Source organism: Notothenia coriiceps, unplaced genomic scaffold, assembly GCF_000735185.1.
Source record: "Notothenia coriiceps isolate Sejong01 unplaced genomic scaffold, NC01 NC01_scaffold00016071, whole genome shotgun sequence".
NCBI classification, from domain to species: domain Eukaryota; kingdom Metazoa; phylum Chordata; class Actinopteri; order Perciformes; family Nototheniidae; genus Notothenia; species Notothenia coriiceps.
In genome coordinates this window covers 1-11,345 of record NW_011348772.1, presented here as the reverse complement: position 1 = coordinate 11,345, position 11,345 = coordinate 1, and the positions used below count along the sequence as shown (strand labels likewise).

The 11,345-nt window shown below is 40.6% G+C and overlaps 1 protein-coding gene across 1 annotated transcript; it reads right to left on the bottom strand.

Moving 5' to 3' along the window:
- Positions 1 to 3,631: 3,631 nt before the first annotated feature.
- fgfbp3 (fibroblast growth factor binding protein 3) lies at positions 3,632 to 11,216 on the bottom strand. Its single transcript, XM_010775751.1, has 3 exons — positions 11,082 to 11,216; positions 6,642 to 6,921; positions 3,632 to 4,798 (listed from the first exon to the last, which is right to left on the bottom strand). Exons 2-3 carry the CDS (start codon positions 6,914 to 6,916, stop codon positions 4,351 to 4,353), a joined length of 723 nt encoding a protein of 240 aa, XP_010774053.1. The 5' UTR covers positions 6,917 to 6,921; positions 11,082 to 11,216; the 3' UTR covers positions 3,632 to 4,350.
- Positions 11,217 to 11,345: the final 129 nt, after the last annotated feature.

The following is an 11,345-nucleotide window of genomic DNA, read 5'->3' as shown; positions in this document are numbered from 1 at the left end:
TCACACACACACACACACACACACACACACACACACACACACACACACACACACACACACACACACACACACACACACACACACACACACACACACACACACTCCTCATTGTGTTGGTTTCCTGATCTACCAGTAGGAGGCAGCAACTGCTCTTCAATGAATTGTGACATGTAAGAGAACACACACACACTTCCTAGTTTAGACAAAAACAATCAGTGACACACACATTAATCATTCAGCAAGTCTGCAAGGAGACACACTCCATATTTTCACACACACACACACACACACACACACACACACACACACACACACACACACACACACACACACACACACACACACACTTGTGCCCAACGGGTCATACAAGCCCTTTTTAACAAATTGTATGGTACACCACACGTCTTGCCAAATTGCCATAGATCCCACTACAACACACACACACACATTCTCTCTCTCACACACACACACGCACGCACACACACACACACACACACACACACACACACACACACACACACACACACACACACACACACACACACACACACACACACACACACTCCTTCTCTTAGGTTGTAGTCATGGTAACCGCTGAGAGGTGTCCAGTCTCTCCAAATTCCTTAACATTTCTGTCCCTGTTTTTTTGTTTTTTCCGTTCCCCTTCAAAGTGGAGAGACTTTATATTTTCCAGACCCCAGACCCTTTTTACCCAAAACAACAAGTGGTAACAGTCGAGCACCAACACCCATGTTCCCTTCAACACAAATAGGCAGCGATTATTTCAAAGGAAATGAATTGCTGTCACGCCAAAGAGTCATTACTCCTACGCCACTGGAGGTCTCTGAAGTGAACATAATTGTTTCAGGACATTTGGTAAAAATATCTATACTGTTCTTTTCTTACCACAGCCTTAGGTCTCTAATAATAATAAGTCTCCAAATCCTCACCCAAAAACATTTTAAACCTCAAACCGCGTTCCTTTTACATAATGAATGTATATATACAGTATGACTCACATATCTATGGATGTTCCTTTAAAGGTAGGTACGAATGGAGAAACCAGCTCGAGTGTACTAGAATTTGAAAGTACTTCCTCACGGAGCCCGGCTCAGATGATTGGTCGTGCTTTTCACAGCGCCACGGCTTCCACAGATTCAATATTTGTATGTATTTATTGTCAAAGCATTTCATGTATTCATTGCTATCGGGATGTTAAGAGCATTCCATGGAATATAACAAAAAGTGTTTCTGAAGTGAATGACCTACCCCACCTTTAATTAATAAGATACTTACCGGTATATGATTTTAATTTTCTCTTGAATTGTATTAATCATTCATCTTGATTGAATCTGTGCTGTCCTGTTTTTCAGTCTTAACCTGTTGCTGTTTGAACTACTGAATATCAGGGATTAATAAAGGTCCATTTGATCTTATCTTTTTCTTAAGGGTTGATGTATATTGCAAATCAGTTGCATAAGGACACAAGTAGTTTAAGTGTAAACAAAGAAGTGAAAAGGAGGCTTGAACCTCTCCGAACGAGACTGTTACCCCTTGTTGTTACCCCTGCTTTATCTCTGGAGGCCTAACACAGTGTGCACCTGCAGAGACACTCCTCTTGATGCAGGAACGTTGACCTTCCTCTGTGTCAGCTTTCTCTCAAGGTGACTCAAATCCTCCATCGATTTGTTCTGTGGGGAACTTTTCTAATTCTTCAAAGCTGTCTGATATCAGCTCCAGAGACCAGGACACTTTACTTTTTAGAAGCATCTTGCATCAATGGAAGAAGCCAGAGCCTAGAAAGGCTGGAGAAATCCACTCACATGCTATTCTGCAAGACAGTGTGGATCTCCTAATGACCGGGAGATGAGGAAGAATGCATGGATGTGAGGCTCAAACCACTCAGACACAGGTGTTTCCTAATTGTGTTGACCTCCTGTTCACAAACAAATGTCATTTTCGGTAACTGGAAAAGAGTGTTTTGTAAAACTCCTGACTTTCTTTAGCAACGATGTTGACATGACGGGGGGAAGTCTGGGTTTATATCTTCAAAGTGCGCTGTCATTTATTATTTATTTACTTTTCAGCTCCTTCAGTAGGCGTCACAAATGAAGCGACAACAGCAAATTCAAGTTCTTGCTAACAGAGTTGTTTTTGCACGTTTCCACATAAACGTAGTTATTCCACTTCTACTATACTGAAGAACAGAAACGTCAGAAGGTGTGTGTGTGTGTGTGTGTGTGTGTGTGTGTGTGTGTGTGTGTGTGTGTGTGTGTGTGTGTGTGTGTGTGTGTGTGTGTGTGTGTGTGTGTGTTTGTGTGTGTGTGTGTGTGTGTGTGTGTGTGTGTGTGTGTGTGTGTGTGTGTGTGTGTGTGTGTGTGTGTGTGTGTGTGTGTGTGTGTGTGTGTGTGTGTGTGTGTGTGTGTGTGTGTGTGTGTGTGTGTGTGTGTGTGTGTGTGTGTGTGTGGTAGACAGAAGGTGAAATGGGATGAGACGGGAGAGATGTTACATGTCTGATCTGCAATGAGAACAGCTGATTTGGAGATTCATTTCAAGTCTCTATTTGCACATAAACGGCTCCTGTCCGCATGCAACTGATAGGTCTTTTGCAATATAAATCAACGCTTATCTTCAGCCTGCAGATAAAAAGTGAAGCGGTTTGAGGTTCAAAACGTTTTTTGGTGAGGATTTCCCACACGTTTAGGGTTAAAACTGCAGTAGATTTAATTGAAAAGTCATTTTTAGATTACATATAAAAGTGGTGTTTAGATCTTCCTTCACTTCTAGTGTTTAGTTGAGCTTTAGATTGAGTGTGTGTGTGTGTGTGTGTGTGTGTGTGTGTGTGTGTGTGTGTGTGTGTGTGTGTGTGTGTGTGTGTGTGTGTGTGTGTGTCACTGGTCTTGAATGCACTTTAATCCATGTGTACGTGAATAGATGTTTTCTAGGTGATGTCATTTCTTTATGACCTGTGCACGTGAACACTGAGGCGTAAAGAGGACAAACAGGATGAGGGGAAACTCCAGGACCCTTCCTCATTCATAATGTATATCTTTATGAGATGCAATGGAAAATATCTACGGCTGAATGGTTTTCCTGAAAGGTCACCAGACCGCGGGCCCACCCTAATGTCCCCTTAAAGCAGAAAACCCTGCTTTTGTTCAAATGGAAAATAACATGTTTACTTCGTGTCTCCAGAGAGCCCAGTGTCACCATGAACAGTCTGTCAGTCAAAGTCTGCAGAGATGAGGAGCGAAGGAAAGTTTGCATAAAGGGCGGGAAATGGCTGCTCAAGAGCATGAAGGACACGAAGAGTTGACGATGGGAGAGCCCTAAGCTTTCACCGACTGCGCCCGCATCCCCTAACATACGAGTTCGGGTGATGCAATGCTTTTTGCAAAAGAAAATGAAAACAATTCTGCAAAATATAGAAACGTTTTTTCTGGTAATTACCGGACATGTAATGGTCATAACAAGGTTTTGATCACAGTGAAATAATGTCATATTTACCATGTTATTACTGAGCAGCTGCATCTCTGTATTTTCAGATATATAATATCACTAAAAGCTTTTCATTGGTGGTACCCAAATATCACGTGGTTATACAATAATAAATAATGAAATGCATCTGAGGTGACATTTTAAGCATTTGTTTTTATTGAATTCCACAAACAGTGTTAAAATCACTTGAAAAGTATAAAAAAAGGTTTCACTGCCGTCAACAGGAACCAGATTGTTTTAAGAGAAGAGTTACAAAACGCGTATAGAAAATATTAATGACAAAAATAAACTATTTATCTAGTAATCAAAATGACCGCCTCCATCGTCAGTGATGGCTGATTGATTCTTCACAAAACACTTTTTCATTTCTAGTTCTAACATTACAAGGTCTACAGCATTCCTAGAGACCAAAACGACAACAACCTCCGTACGAGAAAAAGTAAAACTAGAGCTAAACGCTAGAATAACACAAACTGAACTCAAATGTAATCAGATTTTCACTTCCTTAAAGCGTGATGTCGTGTGGCTTCACTCCAGCAAAGGCTCAGTGAAACCTGTGTGATCACTGACGTTTGATTCAGATTGCCATGTTTTCAATTGTCATTCGACTATCACAAGAAATACCAATGCGTTTGTTGCACTAACATTATCTACTCATGTTAACAAAGTGCGAAGTTACGTCTAAATTAACCTCAAAGTCTACATTTTAAACCTAAGCAGCTGGAAAAAAACATATTTGTACAGATGAGCTGCCTGGAGATTCCCGTACGACCAAACGTTCTGAAGGCTGCTCTCAGATCGTGAACTCGCACCACAAAGAGCTTTTGTTACATTTCCTTCGTTATTTTCCCATCAACCGTCGAAAAACCTGACGAAGAAGGAGCAGACGGAGGTCCATCCCTCGCTGCAGTAACTCTGAACGGGCGCCATGTCGTTCATCACTCCCTCCTCTTCATCAAACCCAGTCCAGTCCTCCGTCGTCGTCTTCTTCTTCTCCTCTTCCTCCTCCTCGTCCTTCTTCCTCCTCTTCCCTCCTGCTGAGGTCTTTGTGGCCGCCGTTCCTCCCCTCTTCTTGCCTCCTTCCTTGCCTCCTTTCCTCTCCTCCTCTCCACTTCGCTCGGCGATCTTCATGTGGGCTTCAGACGTAGCCTTCTTGCAGGTTTTGGCCTTCAGGACCTTCTCTCCATCGCAGGCGTTCTGCCTCTTCTTCAGCTTCCCCACCAGCTGCTTCCAGTACTGGCTGGACTTCACCCCGTACGCCTGGCAGAGGTCCGGTTTACCCGCGTAACGACACCAGTACCTGGAGGATACGCAGAGAAACTAGACTGTTAGCAGCCAATCAGGAATACAGGTTTCCACCATTAGATTGAGGTCTATTTTGGGTATTTCTCTAAATAAGAGTGTTTTACTCTTTTACTTGAAAAACCCAGAGAAAATCAAAACAAAGATTCTTCCTGTAATGAAAGTAACTATTAAACAAATTCCAAGAACTGTTTTAAAACTGACTGCCAGAATGAAAGACAAAGGTCCGAACTGCAAGTTGAACCTTTTGGGTGTTAAATATGAAATGTAATTTAAATTAAGCCATAGCTAGACAGACATCCCCTGTCTTGATAGAAAGATAGCTAATGTTTGTCTTGACAGCTTACTTTTGCTTGGTAAGTACCACACTGACAGGTTCATTGAATTTGGCCCCTAGGTCAACCTGTTTTTATACATTTCAATAGCAAAGCAAGCTAGCTGTATTGTGAGATAGGTAGCTAACGTAAAATTGATAGATTCTCCTAGCAGAGCCATCTTCACCTGGGCCCAGGAGTTCAAAACTTTTAATCCCTATCTGATCAGATTTGGATTTTGGGGAGTTCAAAACCAAAAAACAGGATTAGGATCACTTTGATATCCGATCAGATCAGGAAATCCAATCAAAGCTTTAATCTGGATCAAATCTTCAAAACGGGTAGTTCAAACCGACAACACAGGATTGGGATCAGTTTGATCCTAAAAAACTGGATTACCCTGATCCCACCAGAGATTTCCAGTGGATTACCAGAGCAAAATGTACTGTATAATTTATTTTAAAATATGTTTCAATTTAAATAAGATGGCAAAGTTTGTTAACTGAAATAATACACAATTGTTAGCCTTCATGGGAAATACTTTTTATTTTTCCATTTTTGCTCACGTTTGTGGTGGCCTATTTGTTTTTCAACCAAATGTTGATGACATAAATGTTTATGCTCATAAAAGTATCACAGCAAAGATTGTCAATCACAAATGTAATTTAGATTAAAGTAAAAATATCTTCAACAAAAAAAAAGTCCACCATCTGTCATCACCTTTCAAATAAAAAAATATAATTAAACATTATAGATGTCTCTGCAATGTGGTCTCTTGTCTTCCTTGTATTATTTTTCATGTCCACTAGATGGCGATCGGTAGGATTAAAGCACTGATATTCAGGATCTAGTCATCTTGAAAAATCGTAATCTGGATCAGGCTGATCCTATCCTGAATTGCTTTGAACTCCAGGGACAAAATCTGGCCGACTTGTCTGATCCTGGATCACAAAAAATGGGATTTCAAAATCTGATCGGATCTGATTGAGATTAAAAGTTTTGAACTCCTGGGCCCTGGAGACTCTACAGAGGTATTAAACATGTCCTCATATGAGACTTTGGGCCATTTAATATGTCTTCCTGCAGTCACTAACGGAGGATGGATGCTGTTAAAGCATCCGATCACTGAAGTGTAGATGACAACGATGATCCCAAGTAAAACTCATTATTTACGATGCTGCTAGTGCTGAACCGGAATAACTAACACTAACAACCGTAAGTGGGAAAAAGGCTGTAGCTACACAAGTGAATTATATTATAATAAACCACTTTACTGCAGCGTTAGAGGCAGGTGGGAAGAATGTGGTACTGTAAAGCTATTCTATATAACAGTGTAGCTGTCGATGATCCTAAGTGGAAATTATTGTTCAATGCTACTAGTGCTAAACTGGAATAACTAACACTCTATTGTTTGAGCCGTAAGAGGGAAAAAGGCTGTAGCAACATAAGTGAATATTCCCAGGATCAGCCACTTTGCTGCGACCTTAGAGACAGTCCCGTCAGGTGAGATTCCAAAGCGTCCCTCACCTCAGCGGGTCTCCCAGTGTCTCCGTGCTGCAGTTCACCAGCAGGCTCACCAGTCCTTCTCCGGATGTCTGCCAGGTGCAGCTGTGGCCCTCCTTAGTGGTCAGTTCTCCGGAGCCGGGTACTGATTTGTTCCTGGGTCTCTTGGCCGGCGGGGCCGTGGACGGTGGCTGGCGAGGTTTGTCCGGTTTCCCTTCACCCGGCTGCCGCTTGGCTTCAGTGAGGAGGGGGAGGCAGAGGAGGACGAGGACGAGGAAACTGTACTGCAGGACACTCATGTTGGCTTCAAAGACACATTTGGACACAGGAAAGAGAAAAGGAAGAAGACAGTTACATTTTGGATCCATTTAAATTGAACATTTCTAGCCCAAACTTCTAAAAAGTCAGTTCTAGCTCTGATAAAGTGGAAAATGTATCAGCTACAGATTGAGTTTTTCTCAATAATGATCTTTTTTGTTCTTCTCAAGACCAAAAGCAGAGCTAAAAGGAGAGGGAATATTGAACTTCCCCAAATGTCGGGAAGATCATGATGTTTTTCTGCTGGATGTGGAAATAAAATGCTATTTGCTACCCCTGTGTTCATGTCATGTCATTTTAGAGACGTGTAGAGTTCATACATGGCTAAACTTTAACTTCCTTGGGTTGCTTTTTTAAAATTGTAATATCCAATATGTGTAATGTATAATGAAGCTAGTTTCATGAAATATGGACAAGATTATCAATGCACTGTCCATTAACTGTGCAAATGGCAATACGTTTATATTGTCAAACTAAAATATCACAATCAAAACAACCAGCATGAAGTTATCGAACCCTCCAACAGGAAGTTATAAACCCTCCAACAGGAAGTTATCAAACCCTCCAACAGGAAGTTATCAAACCCTCCAACAGGAAGTTATCAAACCCTCCAACAGGAAGTTATCAAACCCTCCAACAGGAAGTTATCAAACCCTCCAACAGGAAGTTATCAAACCCTCCAACAGGAAGTTATCAAACCCTCCAACAGGAAGTTATCAAACCCTCCAACAGGAAGTTATCAAACCCTCCAACAGGAAGTTATCAAACCCTCCAACAGGAAGTTATCAAACCCTCCAACAGGAAGTTATCAACCCTCCAACAGGAAGTTATCAAACCCTCCAACAGGAAGTCTACATCAATGATTAACCATCTGTACCATCTGGAAAACCGTATATTTGTGCATTTGGTTGTAACGCTTTGTATATTTATAGGAACTGAAACCAAGCAGCTCAAGAAGCCGAAAAGAGGAGAAACACCACTGAAGATTTCCCAGACAATGAACACAGAGTGGGGGGGGGGAGTCTCTGTCGGCGGCTTATTGAAAATCAGCCAAGCGTCAGAAACTCTCTCCCAAGAAGAGAAGGAGCGGACATTCAGCTTTCAACACCAAGCAGGAAGAGAAGGTTCATTATTTCTAAACTTCGCCAAAGAGCTCAAGTTTGCAGTTTGTCAACAGGATAAAAGAAACGTCACTTGCCCGACTTTAATAAAATTAGGAGGAAGGGTGAAGCACGGGTGAAGGAAGAACTGGCATAATTTTGGAGCAAATTGGATTTTTTTCCTTTGCTAGTCAGGCCATGATTGTCTGCGCTCTCCAAACGCCCCGTAAATCTCTTTTAGAACCAAACTATGTCATCTCAACCAAAACGTACTGATGCAAGAGGACAGATAAACACAACCAAATGATGGAAAGCTCATTTTAAAACTTCAAATGTGAAATGCATACAACCAAATGATCTATATATTTAATCTAGATCATTTGCAAACCCACCGACTTCGCCTGTACCTTTGGCAGCAAAACAATAACATATAGACAGCTCTGGAAAAGATTAAAAGACCACATTATGAGTTTGTCTTCTTGTTATGGATGTGTGTTTGAGTAAAATGGACCCTGGAATGGACTGGCTGCCATAAATGTAGAGTTTGAGATTGAAAAACAATTTGGTGTGGTCTCTTAATTTTTTCCAGAGCTGTTTATATAGCACTTAAGAGTTTAGCCCATTGGAAACTAATGCACCATTTCTTCAAAGGTTTGGAAGTTGAAGCAAATATTCCTACATGCTTCTTCTTCATTGTTTATTGCTGATCTCTTAACACTGATTCATGCATATTTCATATTCATTAGACTTCTAAAGTTAAAACTAAGTCAATACATGAAAAGAACTGGTCTGAAGGTGTGGTCAGTCTTTCTATCGCAGTGATTTCTGTTCCTCAGTTTTGTGTTTAATGAGCTGCATTTGTAATTAGAGTGTGTATTAATGATATACATGTATTCATGTCCTGTGTGTGTCCTCAGTGTTTGAACCCTCCTGAACTGTTAATGATATCAAAACGGGTTACATGGTTGTATAATTAATCACATCGATCATTTGTGTTTGTGCAGTGATGAAATCAAAAAAGAAATGTTGCTCCGGAGCACGGCGGTGGGTTTCGATCAGTTAAAGCCTTCACAAATTAACAGGCTTCACAATTAGGCACAATTACAGTATAATCTTTAATTTCTCTGCATTTTTAATTCCAAATGTGTCCTGCTGTCTGTCCTAACCTCATTGCAAAACTCTTAGACTTTTGTTGAACCTGCTGTGAATTTTACCAAGACTTTAACAATACACTACTTTACCTACCTTAGCTTCTTACCCCAACCCTTAATCGAAATGATCCGGTTACCTTATAGGTCTTAGTATCTTAATGTATGTGAATATACTGTATATCAAGGTATATTGAGTTATCATATATAGTTTTCTGTGTCAGTAACCCAAGTAGACTTCACTTCAGCACGGACAGCGTTTTGACATTTTGAACAATTGCTTAAACAGCAGGAAAGTTCTAGAACTTTGTAGAAACACCAGCAAAACTGTCCAAATATATAACCATTGTTTCATTTCTGACTAATTAGAAAGACAAACTGTCTAAGGAGTCAATAACAGGTCATTTATCTGTGACTTCGTAAAATGACTGATTCTGTTTTTTCTTGCAATTAAAAATTCCATCCAGAAGCTCCGGTCTCAAGTCTTTTTCTTAAGATATCCAGAAGTTATACAATAATTAGCTTTAGGGGACATAACACTGTTTCCCAGTTGTGTTATGCCACAGTTAACACATGTATGTAGCATGCACACCATCGTGTAGTTTGGAAAAGTTGCTTGATTTCAAGGAAAGTTTGAGAACTTTGAAACCAGCAAAACAGTCCAATTATATAACCATTGTTTCATTTCTAATAAATGGGAAAACACACTTTCCAAAGAGACAATTACTGGATATGTTAAGTTATCTGTTATCTGTGACTACTTACGATTTAGCAACATTGCAGATACTGGGTTTTCTTGCAATTAAACATCGACCTCAGAAGCTCCTGTCTCTTTCTTAAGGTATCCACAAATCTATACAGTTTTTTGGCTTTTAGCGAACACATCAGCCATGAGGGGGTCGATTATCGACAGAAAATGAATCTCATGAATCCCTACGTAAAACACACAGGAGTTGGTGGAGACCAAAGTAGAGTTAAAAGGAGATATAATTATCATCAGGTGAACAAAACACTTGACTCCAGTGGCATTAGGGTTATATATGTCGGAGGTATGTTACCAGAAATGATTGGATACCTATAAGAACACATTTAGAAATAGGATTTTTACGTTTTGTGTCTGACGTGTTGAAAAAACATCCCATTTTTGAGGAGATCGGCAGGACTCCAACAAACGACAGAGAAAGGTCAGCAGTTTGAACTTTATACAAGAGACAACAAAGTCCACTGTTGACTGTGTTACTTAAACACCCTTTACTGTCTCTTTCTTAAGATATGCAGAAAGTGATTCAGCTTTTAGGGGAAATAGCAGAATCGGCCATAAGGATAACTATCGGTTATCAGCTGAATATTAATCTCATATCCCTACTTTAAGTTGGTGGAGACCAAAGCGGAGTTAAAAGGCGAATGAAAGGAGCACGAAACACTTCACTTAATAATATATGTGTTAGAGGTATGTTACAAGACAATAGGAAATGGGAAATGTAAGAAGTTATATTAAGGAATTGTTGAGGAGGTACGAGGAGATTGTAATGGAGAAACGACAGCAATATGCATACGAAAAAAGTAAATCCAATATTGACTGTTCAAAACCCTTTGTATTCACTCAGCGGTAAACATTACAGATTACCCTAAAACACAAACTAAGATAAAAACTGATTCCTTTTGTCAGTTTGAGTCAGACTTCCTCAGCATTTGACCAGGAGATGAAAAACAAAGAAACACCAAAACAAAAATAATCCCCCAACCAAGCACCCCCCCACCTCCGAAAACACACTTCATCAATAAGTCATGACTAAAAACCCCAAGTCTTTCTTTGTCGTCTCTAATATCTGACAGTGTTAGGAGGAAGAAGCAGAAAGTGTTAAAGTGTTGGGTGTGTGTGAGGCCGGTGCTCTTACCATGTGACGCTCCACGGATCTGAGACACTGTGGGAATGTTGGGAGAAAACACTCGGATAAAAGAGGGGAGAAGACCGGGATAAAGGAGGGGGAGGAGAGGGGTGCAGGGAGAACCAAAAACCCTCCCACTGTGTGTGTGTGTGTGTGTGTGTGTGTGTGTGTGTGTGTGTGTGTGTGTGTGTGTGTGTGTGTGTGTGTGTGTGTGTGTGTGTGTGTGTGCGTATTACGTAGTATAGTGTATAGTACTTAAGTAACGTTAAGTTA

What these genes read in the sequence shown, in the direction of transcription:
- fgfbp3 (XM_010775751.1), bottom strand. Translation starts at nt 6,916, where the DNA reads ATGAGTGTCCTGCAGTACAGTTTCCTCGTCCTCGTCCTCCTCTGCCTC. An exon ending in ACACTGGGAGACCCGCTGAG is followed by an intron (nt 4,799 to 6,641) that starts GTGAGGGACGCT and finishes CGTATCCTCCAG; the next exon opens with GTACTGGTGTCGTTACGCGG.